This window comes from Sarcophilus harrisii, chromosome 6 (assembly GCF_902635505.1).
Source record: "Sarcophilus harrisii chromosome 6, mSarHar1.11, whole genome shotgun sequence".
Classification (NCBI taxonomy): domain Eukaryota; kingdom Metazoa; phylum Chordata; class Mammalia; order Dasyuromorphia; family Dasyuridae; genus Sarcophilus; species Sarcophilus harrisii.
The window spans coordinates 199781445-199800231 of record NC_045431.1 but is presented as its reverse complement, the minus strand read 5'-3'; the positions used below and the strand labels follow the sequence as shown (position 1 = coordinate 199800231).

The following is an 18787-nucleotide window of genomic DNA, read 5'->3' as shown; positions in this document are numbered from 1 at the left end:
TTTTCCCCCTTGAGATTCCAGGTTCTGGTTTGGAGGTAGCCCACGGGGGGGGGGTGTTATTAGAGGTGAAGGGCCATATCTTTTTCTTGCAATGACTTGATGCTGATGAGAGGCAGGAAACTGCTGCTCAATTTCTGAGAGCCTCTGCCTCCTTTCCATTCCCCGGGCTGGGAAAGGCACTGGAATTGTATTCTGCATTCATCTCATTTGTAAGCGAGCTAACCTCCGAGGTCCCTGCCAGCACTAAATCTTACGAGCTTAAGGGAGGATGTTCATCAGTTCCACCAAACGGGCCCTCCCCTCTGGCCAATGACTGTCCCCTTGCTTTGTGTTAAGAGAAAAATGATTTGCTTATAGACGATATATATCTAATTTTAAAGTCAACTGAGTCTTATAGGATGCCAAATAACCAATAGTGGTGGTCAGTTTTCCCCAGAAGTCAGAGTATTCCCCAAAACACTATAATCTGTTACTATTTATGGTTACAAATAACTATTGAATGAGAAATCTAGGCACAAAGAGGTGCTTGTGTAAATAAGGGAATCCCAAGAGACAAACCAGTCACTTTTATTTTACAAACAGAAGTGTCATTATTTAATATTAACTAAACTCTTCCATTTTGAGGGCAAGGAACCTTCCCTGAAGCCAGGTAAAGAGAAAGACCAGAATTTGTTGAAAGATCCAAATCCCATTCACCACCAAACACCCCCTTCCTCCGCACCCCCCCCCCCAATCCCTGCCTTGGAATCTTGTTTTTTATTTTTTCCTTCTCTAACAAACACTGTCCCCAAAGAGAGAGGGCAGAGGACATCCCCTCTCTGCATTCCCAGAAAATCAAGAATCTAGATTAAAAAGTGGGCAGAGTTAGAAAGGTGGGTCTGGGGGCACACATATATTTTAAAAACTACTTTGTGTTTCTCAATTTAGATTTTTGAAAATAGTTTCAAGTAAAATTAAGAGAATGGGGCTAGTGTTCATATTCTGAGCAGAAGGCAGACTCCTTTATGGTCTATAAATACATAACTCCACTCTGGCTACCGTCTTTCTGCACAGAGGAGGTACGGTAGTGGCTGCAATGTCATGCCTAATTTGGGTTTGAGATTTGGAACTACCTCGGGTGGAAAATGCAAGTGGAATCGCTGAAGCAATGATGTGAAAAACAAAAACATCTCCATCCTAGCCAGCTGTTCTCCAAGACAATGTCTTCTTCCTGAAGAGAAGGGGGAAAAATCAGTCTTTTTCCAAGATCAAACAGTGCTTTCTCCTCCCTCTTCTCCTAAACACATTACATAGAATTGGAGGTGTTAGGATAATGAATTCAGTGGTACTGATTAATCCATAAACATTGTCTCCTATGGGTCAGGTCCAGCTCTTACAGAATGAAGGATGCTTTGGCAATGGTGTCAGACTCAGGGGCCAGACCTTCAAGCTTGCTTCTCGGGGGCCCAAGAGGTGCTCGGTAATGATTGCAGGACTGAGGAGGGCAGCTGGAGAACACCCCTCCCCCAGCTGAGGGGCTTAGGTTTTACTGGGTGGCACAGTGCTCCAGAGCTGCTCTGTCAGTCACAGGACATCTCTGGGCTCCCGAAAAAAGCTAAATCCATGTCAAGGACCAAATGCATCCCTCAGCTGTTTTCCAGCAGGGAAGCTAACTCGGGTGAAAAAAATGTGGGACGGGGGTCTGATTCTGCTGTTCAAGTACTGGGCGACCTTGGGTAAGCCTTGCACTCTCAGGGACTCAGTTTCCCTTCTTGTTAAGGGATGATCTTTTCTTGATCCTCCTTTTTTTGATCCTCCTTCTTCTTGACAGTGGTGATCACCATCTTGCCCCTGACTCTCCTAGCTAGGTTTTCTGGACACCCATCTCTCCTGCTTCTTGCTACCTGTCTGAACACTCCTCTGTTCCTTTGCCTGCTCCTCCTCCTGGTCATATCCACTAAGCAGAGTTCTGTCCTGTCCTGGGCCCCCTTCTCTTTTCCCTCCATACTACTTAACTCTGGGAGCTCACCAGCCTGCCTCAAGCCTTTCCCCATCCATTTAGTCAAGATTTTTTTCCTAAAGCCCTGGTCTGGCCATGTCACCTCTCTATAAAATGAACTGCACGGCTCTCTATCAATCACCTTCCGGACCAATACAAAATGCTCTTTTTGGTGTTCAGAGCCCTTCAGAACCCAGTCCCCTCCTAATTTTCCAGGCTTCTAACACTTTACTCCTCACTCTGTATTCTTCCATCTAGTGACACTGGCCTAGTTTGTTTCAGGAACAAGACACAACCCTTTCTGCTCCAGACTTTCCCCCAAACTGGATGCTCTTCCTCCTAATCCTTGCCTAGTAAATTTCCTGGCTTCCTTTAAGTAGGTCCCACCTAAAACCCCATTTTTTTTTTTTTTTTTACTGAAAGCTGTTCCCAATCCCTTTTAATTCTGATGCCTTCTGAGAGTTATTTCTCATTTATCCTATTTATAGCTTATTTTGTGTGTGTGCATGTTGTCTCACCTGTTAAGATTGTAAAGCTCCTTAAGGACTGTCTTTTGCCTCTTTCTGCATTCCCTAGTGCTTACCACAGTAACTTGACTCATAGAAGGAACCTAACAAAAGTTTGATTCATTGATGATCTCCATAGTCCTTTCAATTCTTACTTGGGCTTCTGTGTAGCACAGTGGATCGAGAGCTAACTTTGGTGCTTAGAAGATCTGAGTTCAAATCCTAAACTCAGGAACTTACTAGCTATATGTCTCCCAGCAAGTCACTTTAATCTCCATCTCCTCAGTTTCCATATCTGTAAGATGGGGGTGATAATAGTGCCTCTCCCAGGGTGTTACGAGAATAAAATGAGATAATGTGTGTCCAAATGCTTTACAACCCTTACGGTGCTCTACAAATTCCAAGAATGATGACAATGGATGGACTAAGAACATATTACTACTATTAACATGACAGCACCATTTCTTGAGTGCATCAGCACTGACAAAAAAGCTTTCTTTACAATAACTCTGAGGGAAGGAGGAGAATGGCCAGGTTTGTTCCAAAACCCAGATTAATTACATTTTAAAAATAACTTTCTCATTACTTTGACCAATGGCTATTCACAAAGACCCTCTCTCAAGAAACTCCTGGGCTTGGCTCTTTTGTGAGGAGGTCACCAGGAAAACTTCTTGTTACAGACCAGAGACCCTCATATCCAGGTATATCTTACCTAGTGAGAAAGGAACCAGCGCTTCTTTCTTAACAAACTGTCCGTGGCTGTCCAGAAATCGTTCTGGATAAAAAACTTCTGGGTTTTTCCAGTACTTTTTGTCAAAGTGAACGGAATAAAGATTTGTAATGACTGTAGTACCCCGAGGAATAGAATAACCACGTACAACTGTATCTTGAGAAGTTGCATGGAAAATACCCAGGGGGACTACATTACAGAACCGTAAAACTTCATGCAAAACTGCCTCAGTAAATGGCATTTGGGCTTTGTCCTCCAAAGAAGGTGTCCTATTGGGTCCCACAATTAAATCAATCTCTTTATGGACTTGTCCTGTTAGAGGAAAAGGGTGCAAGTTATAAGGAAATTATTAAACTCATAAAGTTTTACAATATTTTGACCTCATATATGAAGCCCTTTGTAACCCGAGGTTGAAGATACCACTGGACAGCCCTGAGATTATTCTAAATAAGTAGATTTCAGGCTGATGCTCCCATACAGATTTTTTTTCCTCCTTTTGTTTCCCTATGTTTTAAAAGGGGATAATGGAACACACGACCCCCAACTAGAACAGCTGTGCAGACAATTAAGTACAATAAAAACACACTTCCTAGACTCTCTGGCACTCCCAAATAGTATTTGGGGGCAACCAAGAATTTTGTGTATACAACAGAACTCTTAAATTTTAACAAGGGAACAGACCCTAAAGGGAAAATGTTATATTTTGGGAGAAAAAAAGTTTGTCTTCCTCTTCCTCAGTCAGGACTATGTTTAATCTATACTTTGATACAAACAGCCCCAAATGTGGCTCATCTTATCAGTTGAAGGCTTAGAGCTGAAAGGGGCCTGAACTCAGAAGTTTAGTCCAAATCCCTCATTTGGCAGTTGAGGAAACGTCCAAAGAGATTAAATGATTCACCCAAGTTCCCACAGGTAGATAATGAACCCATGAGTTCATATCAAGTGCCCTTTCCTTGGCATCTGAGCTCTATCCCACTCCCTCCTCCATTCAGAGGGCACCAAAGTTTCAGGCAGATTTCTCACCTTGAATATTGGGATAAAGGCCCATAAAAAGAACTGCCCATCTCAGTACATTGGTGGTGGTTTCTGTTCCAGCGATGATAAGCTCCCCTACAGAGAAAATCAGATTTTCCTTGGAATATGTAGAGCCTGGGTCATTTCTGCCTTTATCCATCTCATCTAAATATGCATCGACGAAATGCTGAGGTGATTGTGGTTTTCTGTTGGCAGACACTTTTTCGATAATTCTAGAGAGAAAATCGTAGACCACAGCTGCATTCTTAAAAAGTTGCTGGTGTTTCCCAAAGGGGAAGATGCCGATCCAGGGGAAAGAATTATACAAGAAGACAGAGGCACTGGCAGCCAGCTCCACATTCTCACTGAAGATCTCAATCATGTGCTGAAATTCTGTGTCTTCATAGGAAAAACGTTCTCCAAAAATAATTATGTTGGTGATGTTCGAAACCGCGTTTGTTATCAACTGCTTAAGGTCAAAGGGTTTCCCTTTATAAGTGTCAATGGCATCAACAAAGCACTTGGCTTCTTCAAGGATTTTGGATTCAAAGGATTTCTGACCAGAGCCAAAGCAGCGAAAGCTGTTCACGGCTAGCCTTCGGTGGTCTACCCAGCCCCGGCCGTACGTGGCATTGAGCAAACCTACAGGGAAGATTGAACCAGTTATCGCCCTTTTCCCTATCATGCACACACAGCCTGTGTCTGAATCTAGATCTCCAAGGTCCCAGAACATTCCCTTCAACTGGAAGCTCAGAGAATTCAACATAAAATCCTCATTTCTCTTCCAAACCCACCTCTTCCTCTGTCTGCTCCAGGTCCCCATCTGTTTTTTCTTGTCTTCTGCCACTGTGGGTTCAAGCCACCTGCTGCCACTTGCCTTAAGTCTCCTCTTGTTCTCTCTGATCCATCACCTTTCAGACTATATCTTGACCCAGTTTTGATCCCGTCACTCCTCGCTCTCACACATATAGTGGTTTTTGCCCAATGAACAGAATAAAAAGGCACTTCCCCAGTGTGGCTCCAATTTGCCCTCCTCACCTCAACCCATTCCATGCTTTTTCATAAACTCAGCCAGGCATAGAATCATTCTCTACTTTCATTCTGGCCTCTCCCATCTTTCCATATTTGCAGACTCTGTCCCCATTGCACCCAATGTTCTCCCATCTCTGTTTACCAATTTCCTTTTCTTCAAGGCCCAACTCATGTGCCATTTCCTCCAGGAGCCCTCTTCTGATTTCCTGAAGAGTTTTTCCTATTCAAATTTCTTAAAATCTCTCTGATTTATACCTCCTCTCCCATTTGTATCATTTCCTCTATTGGAAGAGAAAATGTTCCTGAAGGATATGGACCATGATATTTTCATCATATTAAGGGGATTTAATAAATGTTTGTTGAATAGATTAAATCATCTGTTTTCCTTTAATAAATTGGGATATACTAAGATGAAAAATGGATAAAAATTCAAATATTCACTTAGGGTTTAAATGCTGCTTAAGGATTATGAGGAACTTGACCTATATCAAGTCATGTGATACTGACAATAACTCCATTAAGAAAGTTGTACAAATATTATTTCCATTTTCTATATGAGGAACTACAACTCAGGGAGGGTGCCCAAGGTGAGAGGAGAAAAAAAACCTTTAAAAGTACACGCAATAGGCCCTGCACTAAGCAGATTTACAAATATCATTTCATTTGTCCAAGTCTGTATATGAAGAGTATTTTGGTTTGTGCATGGCATAGACCTTTTATCATTTAGTAAGTCCTTAATAATTGAAAATACACATACCTCCCATATTGGTCAGCTTCTTGAACAGCGGGAGAGCAGGTCTGTCTGCAAAAATTTCACTTTGATGAACAAGACATTCTTTTACTATATCATAGCCATTCAAGACCACAGTGAACAAACCTCCAAGATCCAAACTGAAAATCTTTGGAAAAAGAATAAGAAAAAAACCCAGAATTTGAATATGTCATCTGGGGAAAGAACATTAATGAAATCTTTATATTCTTTTCCAAGTTTTATCGGAGTCAGAATTACTATCCAGAAGTATGTTTAGGTGCTTTTCCAAGCTTCAGTAGTTGACCAGCAAGCATTGATGGCAACAGATGAGGTCTTAGGAGGACCATAAAGATTTCCTTTCTGCTAAACCCTGCACCATGTACAGCATCCTCCTTGGCTCAATGGGCATAAAGAAGCGAACACAGGGTGAGGGATCAGGAGATGTGATCCACCACCTCTAACTGGGTGACCTCACACAAGTCGGGCCAAACTCTGGGCTTAGTTTATCCTCTGTTAAATGGGGGTAAATAGGGTTGGAGCAAATAATCATAAGTCCATTTCAGCTCGATCACAGTTTAAGTCATTTTCCACCTGGGTCAGTGAGAAGTGTACCAATTGTGGGAAGAGAAGTTCTGAGATCCCTTCTTTCTCATTTCCACACAGAGCTGAGCATTGTTTTGACTAATGACCTCTTTGCGCAGATTTTTGTTTACTCTGATTCATTATTTCATCATGACTTATTTATTAATGTACCTGAGCATACCAGTTTCACACCCACTCTTCATAACTGCCCTTTATACTCAATTCACTTTCTTCACAACAGTTCTATGAGACATTAGCTGGTAAAACATTATGGTTTTTATAGAAGACACTAGCTCCAGGAGAAGGGACTTAAGTTGATGGCAGAGCTGGCCCTTGAAGCCAGGCTCTGGGACTCCTGTCCGTGACTGCTCTTCTCACTGTTCCATTCTTGCTGGGTTCAGCAAAACTGCCACCTCCATCACTAGCAGAGATTCTCTCCCTTTGTGAAGTATTTAAAAGGCCTTTCATTTATAAGCCACTTTGACTTATAAATGTGTTTTTTAACTATGTATAACCAATTATAGTTTTAACTCTCTCCACTCCAGTCTCTGCTCCATTCATCTGCAAAAGTGATTTTCCAAGTTGCTTAACTCATCCGAACATCAGTTTCCTCCCATAAATCAACATATTTCTGGATTTCCTATTCCACAGAGTTATTGTGACAACACAGAAGATGTGAAAGAGCTTTGAAAACTGACAAATTTAAAGCATTTCAGAAACTCTGAAGCCACACAGAGAGGCGAAAATCTTTGTTCTACACCATAGAAACATAGGAATATGACATGAGATGACATGATTCAGATATTAATTGATAACAGACGTGTTCCCAAGTCTCTAATTAGCCAAGATTTACTCTGTTGACCAGAGGATGTGGAACATGTTCAGGCAGAGGGTGGGCCTGGTACCCTCAATGTGCAAAGCTGAGGTTTGGGGTGGCTTCTATAGGAAGGGGAGGCTGTGACACTGGAAGATTTCTGTGTTTGGCAATTGCTTATTACTGCTTATTACTGGGTAGTAGGTTAGCTGCCTGAGAAAGTCCAATCAGTCAGATTGTATGGAGCGGAACTAGAAGATAGATAGTATTATTGATGGATTGCAGTTAAAATCATAATTGATTTTACATAGTTAAAAACCACATTTATAAGTCAAGTGGCTTATAAATGAGAGGCCTTTTAAATACTTAACAAGGAGAGTCTCTGCTAGGTGGCAGGTTTTGTCTTCTATAAAAAGACATGATGTTACTAGCTAATGTCTCATAGAACTGTTGTGAAGATAGTGAATTGGGTATAAAGGGCATTATTACTAAGAAGTGGTCCTGCTGACCTCCAATCTCCCATCTCCCACCTGCCCTTCAGACACCCAGAATTGGATATCCAGAAGACAAGGAAAACTCATGGTGTCTAAAACTCAAGTCATCATCTTTTCCTCTAAATACTCCCCACCTCCTTTTTTCCCTAACAACAAAAACCAGAGGGCAGCACCCAGTGCCTCAGGTGCCCAACCTGGGAACCTCCTCTCTCTCTCTCACCCCTTTTCTGACACTGCTCCACCTGGAGCATGGGCCATTATCACTTCACGCCTGGATTATTGCAATGGCTTCAATAATGGTGAGCCTGTCTGCCACATTCCAGTCATGTAATAAATGTTTTTGGCTTGATGGATGATCACTGATGACAGTCAAGCCTCCAGCCTACTTACCTGAAGTAGCCAAGTAAGTGCCCTCAAAAATGCCAGGCAGATCAAACCACTGCCACCTCCTTCAACTACAATGTCCCTTCAGAACCTGGTGGAACCAGGCCAGGATTCTAAACCCAAGAACCCCAGGAACAGAAGGAACCACCCACCAGCCATGAGCCATCCATCACAGAAGAGCACACAAGCAACCACCGAGGAGAGGGGACCAGGCCACCAGCCTCTGTGGGTGCTGTAACCCTCCAAAAGAAAGTACTAATCACCAAAATCTTTGGTGTTGTCAAGTGATTCAACATGGGAAACGAATATGGCTCTATCATTGGAGGGGACATTAAAGCAGATGCATTACTATTAGCTTTACCCTGTAAGGTCTGGGCTCCTGGACCTTTGCTTATAGACTCATGGCTGAATCTTCCTATATCCTGTTGCCTGTACCCCAACTCCACCCTCCATTAGAATGTGATCATTCTTGTTCTTCTATTTGTAGCCCAGGTACTTATCACAATGATTTATGCAAAGTAAATGCTGAAACCTCTTCCTCCTTTCCTTCCCTCCTCTCATTTCTCTTTCCTCCCTTTTTTTTCTTTCCTTTCCCTCCCTTCCTTCCTTCCATCCATTTCTTCCAATCACAAGTTTTGGCTAAGATTTGTTTTCTTAAAATTCCCCAGACTGCCTCCTGTTTAGTGTTTTCATTTTTGGTTCCAATACAATCACTGAGCAGAGCAGGGATACTTTTAGGAAGTCCTACAGATTACTCTTAAAACAACAGAACTGTCCAATTACAAGTTTCAAATAACAATGTTATTCACTGATTCTCCCAGCTACAAGTGAACTCTCTCCATTTCTACATTTCTCCCACCATTCTAAGTAATAGGACCTCCCCTTATTTAATAGTAATAGTAAACATTTGTAAAGTAATTACTATAAAGGAAGTCACAATTAAAAACAACACAACAATAAAACAAGGGCTCTTTGGGGGGTGTTCTTGGCAAAGATACTGGAGTGGTTTGGCAAGCAGGGTAAAGTGACTTGCCCAGGGTCACACAGTTAGTAAGTGACTGAGGCCAGATTTGAACTCAGGAGTCTTCCTGACCCGGTCCTTAGCTCTATCCACTATGACATGGAGATGTGCCAGATTCTCTGAGAATCATTTTTTTCAATGCATAAACACTGCATATAAGTGATTAGTTATAAAGGAAACCAATAAGGGAAGAAGAAGGGAAGAGAAAGAGAGAGGGAGGGAGAGAGGGAGATAAAGAGAGACAAAGAGATGGGGACAGAGATTGAGAGAGACCGAGGAGACAGAGACTGAGAGACAGGGACAGACACAAAAACAGACATAGGGGCAGAAAGGAGAAGACAGAGACAGAGAAAAAGACAGAGATAAAGAAAGGCAGAGACAAGAGACACAGATACAGAGACAGAGATAAAGAGAGGCAGAGACAAGAGACACAGATACAGAGACAGAGATAAAGAGAGGCAGAGACAAGAGACACAGATACAGAGACAGAGATAAAGAGAGGCAGAGACAAGAGACACAGATACAGACAGAGACAGAGAAAGAGACAAAAAAGGCAGAGACAAGAGACACAGATACAGAGACAGAGAAAGAGTCAGAGATAAAGAAAGGCAGAGACAAGAGACACAGATACAGACACACACAGACAGGCAGCTCAGGCGCGGGCAGGAGCCCCGAGCTGAGCCCCGGGCAGGCTCAGATCGCAGCTCAGACTTGTCGGAGAACAAGTCCAATTAACGATTAACCCCGGGCCGACGGAGCGGAGGCCGCAGCGTTCTAAAGTCCACGCGGCCCGGCGGGCGCCGCTCACGGGGGTCACCAGCCAGGTATTTTGTGTGTGGGGGGGTAAATAGGAGGAAGGCGGGGGTTGACCGAAGGGACAAAAGGCGGTGGCCACAGCAGGTGGCCACTAGGAGAACGTGGGTAATTGGCCACGGGGAGAGGGGAGGGGCCGCCCCGGGGCGGAGCTCGGACCCGGCAACCTCGCGTCTCCCGGGCCGGGCTCGGGCTGGCGGCTGGGCCGAGGCCCGGCGCGGAAGCGGTACCTGGCCGTGCACGTGGCTCTGCTGCTCCATGTAGACGTGCGGCAGCTGCGCGGAGGCGGCCAGGGAGAAGATGTTGCCGAGGAGCGGCAGTCCGGCGGGGCCCGGGGGGAAGCTGGCCGGCCGCTTGGGCCGGAGCAGCAGCAGCAGCAGCAGCAGCAGCAGGAGAATGAGGAGGGCTGCGCCACCCAGGGCGGCCGCCCCCGAGATCCCCGAGATCCCCGGGCCCCCGGGGCCCCCGGCGCCCCCGGCGCCCCCGCTAAGGACCCGCATGGCACGAGCTCCGTGCCATCCTTCCCTTGCGGGCCTCCCAAGCCCCGCGCCACGCTCCTGTTGGCCGCCGGCTCGTGACGTTAAACCTGCCCAATAGTGCGGCGCCTCCCATTGGCTGCCGGCCCGGAGAGGTTACTAGGTGACGGGTCCACCACCCGCTCCGCCCTGCCAAGGCTGGGCACGTTGCCTCCTTCGTCGAGGGCAGGGACAGTGGTTTGATAAGCGTTAATTCCCCCATTTTACAGATGTAAAACAGCTTACAGAATCAATAAATAGAAACGATAGGGACTTCAGCATTTCACCTACCAACAATCTCGTTAGACTGATGAGCAATTCGGAAACAAGGGGACTCGTCCAAGATCACACAGTCAGCAGTTTAAAAAGCGCAAAGCAACGTTCGGTCCTCGTCTCTGTAATCTCTAGCTTCGCTTCCTGCATCACTGAAGATGGCAGCTTGCTGGTTCCTTGATGGTCATCTATGCGATTCTCCCCTTCCTCCCCCTCCCCCCATATCCTGTCTTCCTTCCCATCCTTGCAAATCTCAGCAAAAGGACCAAGATGATTTTTTAAATAGGAAACGTCCTGCTTCAGTTTCAGCTCTTTAAAGCCTGCCTGACCAAATGAATAAATTCAAAGGGAAGGAGGAGACCTGAAAAACATTAGCTTGGAGAAAGAGGAAGGGCTTGAAACTTACATTTTCTAGGGGAAGTGGTGAGAGGGGGAATTACTCAATCAAGAAAAAAAAAATACTTTGAATCCTGTCTCAGTCTTGTTGGTCTTCTATTTTGCCTTCTTTGGAAGCCAAATGTTTTTCTCTTGACTTAATTACCTTCTCAGCTATCCATAGGTGATGCTATTTCAGTTATCTAAATTCCATTTAGCCTGTGAGTAGTATTTTGATAGGAAGCCCAAACTAGCAATGATCATGAATTCATCCAAACTGGAAAACAATATTTATTTGATAGGGTGCAGCTTCTAGGTGAAATACAGCAGTAATGCTGAGACCTCCAGAGCTGGGGAGTGCTAGTGTTCTAACAATATATTTCTCAATGATCCTAAAGTCTCTTGACTTTAGGAATACTATAGTATAATCCTACAAATATTGCTTTCTGCCATCTATTGGTCAGTGATAACAGGGTTTCTGAGTTCAATGGTGAGGTATTCTAGACTACTTCTCAACTCACCTCTAAAGCATAAAATTCAATATTGAGGTGAATACTAGATCACTTCTCAATTCTTCCTCTAAGCCATAAAATTAACATATCAGTGACATGAAGAATAATCTTCTATCAAAGAACAAGAAGATCTGTCTTTTCCTATGAATTTATCTTCTGGCTCCTGGTTCTTTGCTAAATTCTTTTGGAACTTAGCCCAAATTCAATTCAGTTTAAGCCTGCAAATTCTTTTGGGAAACCTCTAGTTACCAGTCTGCAACCCCAACCTTTTAACATATTAATAAAAAAATAAGAAGACTGCCCCAACCTGGTGGGATTTATGGGCACACATCCGGAAATTCCCAGGATGCATGAGACTCATGTTTGATAGTGATTTGTCTGTTTAAACCATATAAAAATGTTTGTGGAGGGAGGGGGTAGCGTAGGCTAATCTGGCTAGCTTGGAGCCGCTTCAAGATTCTACCAATACTAAACATATTTACAATATACCTCTGCTTTTTAAAGTAATACTCATTCTTTGTTATCTAATGCAGTAGCACTGTCAGTGACTTACATAGAGCAGGTATTCAAAATTTTGGAATCAATTTGATTTAAAGGGTCTACTTTTTTCTAAAGGGTTTCCAGTGTTTAATGGATTCAGTAACCAAATTACTGTACTCATAATGCTTTATGGTACAATATTTTATTGTTCAGTCATTTTTTCTGATTCCATTTGAGCTTTTCTTGGCAAAGATACTGAAGTGGTTTGCCATTTCTTTCTCCAGCTCATTTGACAGATGAGAAAACTGAGGCAAGCAGGGTTAAGTGACTTGCTCTGCTAGTAGTATCTGAGACCAGATTTGAACTCAGGAAAATGAATCTTCCTAACTCTAGGCTCAGCATTCTATTTTCTACACCACCTAGCTGTTCAGTTAAATTTCCTTTATTACCAAAATGAATAGAACCCATTCTCCTTGCCATTGAGTTCAGTTACCTGGTTGCTTTCTGTAGTCTTACCGGTGAAAAATATGCTTTGATCCCATCCAGTGGAATATTCCTATTTTTTCCTCTCCCATGGCCTGAAGATTAACTATATTTCCTAACAGATCAAGTCCTTAGCACTGTAGCACCTTTTAAATAATTTATAGATGTTTCCCTTTTGTTTAAATGGGAGCCCTCCCCAGAGTTTGGCAGCCTAGAGAGATGCATCATGGTCTAATGGCCTTGGGGGTCAGAACGCTCAGATTCCTGTCCCAGCCATAACAACAGCTGCTTCTTTACAATCTTAACCCTAGTTTTCTCTTTTGGAAAATGGAAATAGTAATACCTCGTAGGGTTGTTGTACTTTGTGGAAAGCTTGAGTTATCATTGTGAAAAGGGTTCCATGTCTTTGTTCTCCCCAAATTCCACCATTAGTGGATTCATTCCTTTGGGTTAAAAATTTCCCTCCTAAAGATTGACCTTCTAAATTCTAAACACTTCAGGAAGGGAAACGTAGAGTCTCTAACCTAAACAAGATCTTACCAGAGATTAACAACTTTATCTTGTTTTTCCTTCTACACAAGAATAAGTTTTTGCAGACAGGGGAAATGTTAAGTAGGGAGAGAGTAGTAAAAAGGAAGTGGGTATGGGTTTGTGGAGGGGAAGCTATAGGCAGAGAAAACAGTGCCCCAGAGACAGACTTCCAATTACTTAACAATTTTGATTGGTGGATAAAGACTGTAGGACTAGAAACTTGGTAAGTATGATTGGGCAATAGATTCAGGTTTCAAGGAGACTTGGATTCAAATCCCATCTTAGGCATTGTGTGATCCTGGACAAGTTACTTTAAATTGATTTGATTTGAAGGATTTTCTACTGCTACCTAAGGGATATCCAATGCTTGATGGATTCAGTAGACAGATTATTATATTCACAATATGGTTACATTTCTGCCATTATTAAAATAAACACAACCCATTCTTCTTACCATTGAATTTAATTACTTGATTGCTTTCTGTAAACTATATTTAACCGATGAGAAATCAGCATGGATCACATTTTTATAGAATTTGTATTTTTAAGTGAGATAGTATCTAAAATGTTCTTAGCACAATGCTTGATACATAGTAGATACTTGTTTCTGCCCAATCCCTGGTGCCAAAAAGAGTGTTATGCCATAGTTCTCTTTAACTGTTCTGACTTGGTTTCCCTGAACTAGTTTCCTTTGTCTCAGTTTCCTTAACTGTTCTGTCAAATTCCCTTAGTCATAAAAACCCACTCTGGTCCATTAAGATTGGGAACCGTTTACTCTAAGGTTATAAATTGATAGCAAGATAAACAAGAGAACAGAACTCCTGACCCTTCCCTGTCCTCAAGAATTTACAATATCCCTCTAAAATATTCCAAGATACCTCATTGACATCTTTATCTGGGTATTCAGACATCCTGTCTCTGGGCTTTTAGGATTTATGGTCTCCCCCCATCCTGACAGAAGCCTTCCTGGTTCTTTGTTTCTAAAGAGTATTTAAGGAATTGGGCAGCTCCTATTCATTGCTGGATTCTTTGAGATGACAGCCCTGGGACCAACATGGTTTCCTTAGTCCCAGTATATCTTTATCTGACTGGATAATTTGAGATGAGAGTCCTGTCCAGTCAATTATACTCTCCAATTAATAAAATATTGAGAACTCTCTAATCTCTCTCCTGCCTCAGTTTCTCCGGCATTACAAGAGGGGTTTGGATTACATAACCTCTGAAGATTCCTTTCAGCTCCAATAAACCAATTCTGGTTTATTGATTAGGAAAGAGGCAAACGTGGCATTTTCCATGGCATCCGTTGGAAGTCAGATTCTAAAAATATAGTCCTAGAGCTGGGAGGAGCCTTCCAAACTTTCTGACTTAGGGGTTCTAAAGCCAGGAAGAGGAAATCCCAACTAGGACAAGGTCGAACAAGTTTGTCTGATTCAATTCCCAGCCCCCATGCTATTATATCCAGAAGAGAGTGATTAGGACAGGGCAGAAAGCAAAAGAAACTGAGTTTCCCCACTAACAATGGTGCCCACCATCAATATCTAGGAAGATGAGTTTCCCTTTCCCCTCATGTACTTAGACAGTGCTATGGGGTAAGTGTGCTGACTGTGCTCTCAGAAGAGCTGGGGAATATCACTCCTGGGTGATATTGGGCAAGTGTTCTTCCCTCTTTGGGCTTTCTCTGTAAAAGTAGGGAAGTGGGTCAATAACTTGGTACTTCCAGTGAGTGGTACTAAGAGAGCTTAATTTGGGCTTGGAAAATGGCACTTCAGCTCTGGACTCTGCCCAAGTTAATTAATCTCTTTGGGTTTTCATATGCAGCTCTGAAAAATGAGGGGCAAAAATAGCCTTGGGGGCAGCTTTTTTGTCATATTGATCTTGTGAGCCAAGAGAACTCACAGAAGCACTCCATAAGCCGGCCTGGAAATTGTCCAGAAGGTTATTGGAGGAGGGAGTTCTATACTCCAAGGAAATCACAAGTTCCCACTAAAACAAAGGGGCTAAACTAGATCAGAGGGTCTTAATGTGGGGCTCACGGACTCTTATGGGTCTGTGGATAGATTTCAGAGGATCTCTGATCTTGGATGGAAAAACATATATCTTAATGTTCATTAACCTCTAACTGAAAAGTAGTGTTTCCTCCGATTTTGAAAACAGGCAACAAATTACAGTGTTATTACCAATACCTGAAACTTTCCATTAATAAAAACCAGTCATTTTCCTTTCTTTTTAAATTGTTGCATTATCTTGAAATATCACTTATGTTCATCACTACTTGAAATTACTGTGTCTCTTAGAAGGCAAATTATGAAAAGTTTAATTCCATTTGCAACAATGTATCTTTGTGAATCAAATTATCTACTTTTGGAACCATTCAAAGAAAAACCAAACCGAATGGATGATTTGTACATTGTGTATTATACTGTACGTTTTGTCTTGTTAAAGACAATCCCACAGTTTAATGTTATTATTCAAGCTAAGTAATAATATTTTTTAAAGATAAAAATACAAAAAAGTCTTTTAAAAATAAAATTTAATGTTAGCCTATGTTTTAAAATATATCATCTTGTGTTTAATGCATTAATCATATATATATATTACTCTATTGCAATTAATATATCTTGATAATTGCATCTCATAATTAGTTTCCTTGATAATCCTTTGCATTTTATTTTATACATTTGAAAACATTACTCTAAGAAGGTATCCATAGGCTTTCCTCAGATGGTCAAAATTTAGTTCAGCACACAAAAAATATCCCTTTGAGATATAAATCTGTGATCTCTTCACAGAATGTGAATGTCTCACTCATGGGGAAATTCCTGAAGTGTTAAGATTGGGGAGGAAAAGAGTCCTTTAGTTCCCTGACCCCTCTTCCCTTCTCCACTCCTTTGAACAGCTGGTCGAAGCAGGAAAAATAAATCAATCCCCTCTTATTCACCAGTGACCTTTACTCAGGTACTTAGAGCTTTGAGCTCTGGGGTCTTTTACATTTTAATTTAAACTGACTGGCAGCATTTGGGAATCCGAAGACATTGATTTCTTAGACTTATTTATCTTCTACTCAAGGGTGTTGGTTTTATTACTGAACATATAATAGAAGGATTTTTTAAAGTGCTGCTGAGGTCTCCTGGGAGCCCATCTGCAGAAATGAGACATGCAAGAGGAGAAAGAAAAGGAACTCCATGGACCATTGAAACATCAGCTTGGAAATAAGTTGATTCCTTTAGAAATTTCAATAATTATTTCAAATAAAGAGGGACGGGATTTGTGACTTCACTGTAATTTTCTAGGAGAGAAACTTCTTCCACATACAGTTTGGCATTCTTTGTCTCTCTCTTTATCTCCTCTATGTGTCTGTCTCTGCCTTTTTCTCTCTGTTTATCTGTCTTTCTCCATTCCTTTTTTCTTTCTCTCTCCATTTCTCTTTCTGTATTTCTGTCTCCATATCTTTATCTCTGTCTCCATCTTTCCCCATCTTTCTCCATCTCTTTCTCTCTCCATCTGTCTCTCATCATTAAAGTAATAAAACTTTAGGTGTGAATGACTATCATAAAGCAAAAGACAAAATACTTGAAGTGAGAGAAATGGAATTAACTCAGTTTCTCTCCTCCCACTCTCCCCCTGAAAACCTTCCCCACTTTTTTATACCTCTCCAAATCATACCCAGTCTTCAAATTCCTGCTAGAATCTTATCCCCTATTCCTTTTCCAAAAAATCTTCTGTGACTACTGATTTATCTTTTGAACTTGAAACATTCAGTTACAGCAGCAATTATTTCTAATTCTACAATTCTAATTCTAATTGTAGTCACTTCCATAAGCAGACTGTGAGATTCTAGAGGATAGAGGATAGGACCAGATCTGGAGTTTCTTTGTGCCATTCACAATTGTGGAACACATAGTAAAAGCTCAATTGTTCTTACTGCTGAATCAAGCAATCCCCTGTTCATGTTAAATTTTTTCTTGGGGGAACTACTGGGAGAATAATAGGACACCTTTCTATAGAACTAGAACAATTAGAGCATTCCACACAATTGTCTTATGAAATAGGCAAATATCATTATCCCTATGTTACATATAAAGGATACTGAGACTCAGAGAAATAATACGATTTGACCACACCATGCAATTATTATCAGAGAAAAAAATCTGAACTAGTTTCTTGAGTTTCCATCTGATTTCCATACAGATAGGTTCCTGACCACAAAGTGTTTGTCCTCCAAATCAATGGGATAAGTATAGATGAAGGCATATTTCCCAAAGGGGATCATGGATATGGGACCTTTGTTCTCTGGACATACAGTATGCTATTTCTTCTTTCCTTCTTTGAGGGAAAGCTAGAGAGAGGAAATAATTTAAAATTCTCTTTTTTCTACCCAATTAGAAGTACTTTATTTTTTCCAGTCACATGTAAAGATAGTTTTCAATATTTACTTTTATAAGATTTGAGGGCCAATTTTTTGCCTTCTCTCCTTTACCCTCAAGATGGCAAGCGATCTTACATAGGTTATACATGTACAAACTTATTAAACATATTTCCACATTAGTCGTGTTGTAGAAGAAGAATCAGAAAAGGAAAAAACCACAAGAAAGCAAAACAAAACAAAACAAAAATGAAAATAATATGCTTTGACTTGCATTCAGATTCTGCAGTTTTTTTCTTTTACAGCATTTTCCATTATGATTCTAAAATTATTTTCCAAATAAATTTTATTGATACAGTCTTTCAATCTGCCCTCCCCCAATGATCCTTCCATTGAGACAAAGGAAACCAATGAGACAAAAATACCTGTTAAATGTATCTGATGATATGTACAATATTTTGTCCTAGTGAACCATCTGCCCATCCTCCCAACTTGTGATCTGGGCCTTATCAGAGAGATGTATTTCCTTATTTGTTTTAAAGACTTTTGTTGTTTTACTTTGTTTCCTTGGGTAACAGTTCATACAATTCTTTCCATTTTTCTTTAAATTTTTCTTACCACACCACCACACTACAGAGACAATAATTTTTTTCCTGCCACCCATCCCCTCGATTAATGATTATTCATTTTGTTTCCAGTTTGTTGATACCATAAAGCATGTTGCTGTTAATATTTTGTTATAAACTGAACTTTGTGTCTGTCTTTGATCTCTTTGGGATTATATTTCCAATAGTGATGTTACTTGGTCAAAGGTGATGGACAGTCCCTTTTCTTGTATAATTTCCCAGCATCACTGACTATTCCCATCTATAATTACTTGCCTAATATCAGACCTCAACATTTTCAATTTGCATTTCTCTTCCTTGTAGTGATACAGAGCTTATTTTCATGTGTTGATTTATAGTTTGCAATTCTTATTTTGAAATGACCGCTTCTTTATTGAATAATGGCTCTGTCGGTATTATATATTTGTGTCAATTACTTATATTAGAGAGATTGTGGCTTCTCCCCTTTCTTTTTCCTGTCAGAAATGAGGTGGATAAAAGCCAGGACTGATCACCTAATGCTCCAGTCTA

General features: G+C 41.3%; 1 protein-coding gene across 1 annotated transcript; it reads right to left on the bottom strand.

Annotated features, from left to right (window-relative positions):
• Positions 1-541: 541 nt before the first annotated feature.
• On the bottom strand, positions 542-10684 carry LOC100934288 (vitamin D 25-hydroxylase). The gene is made up of 5 exons (XM_003773576.3): positions 10350-10684; positions 6018-6159; positions 4238-4870; positions 3197-3526; positions 542-1210 (listed from the first exon to the last, which is right to left on the bottom strand). The coding sequence occupies exons 1-5, from the start codon at positions 10617-10619 to the stop codon at positions 1035-1037; spliced, it is 1551 nt and encodes a 516-aa protein (XP_003773624.1). The 5' UTR covers positions 10620-10684; the 3' UTR covers positions 542-1034.
• Between the last annotated feature and the right edge of the window lie 8103 nt (positions 10685-18787).

What these genes read in the sequence shown, in the direction of transcription:
- LOC100934288 (XM_003773576.3), bottom strand. Translation starts at nt 10,619, where the DNA reads ATGCGGGTCCTTAGCGGGGGCGCCGGGGGCGCCGGGGGCCCCGGGGGC. An exon ending in AGAGCCACGTGCACGGCCAG is followed by an intron (nt 6,160 to 10,349) that starts GTACCGCTTCCG and finishes CTTTTTCCAAAG; the next exon opens with ATTTTCAGTTTGGATCTTGG. An exon ending in GCTGGTTCCTTTCTCACTAG is followed by an intron (nt 1,211 to 3,196) that starts GTAAGATATACC and finishes CCTTCTCTTCAG; the next exon opens with GAAGAAGACATTGTCTTGGA.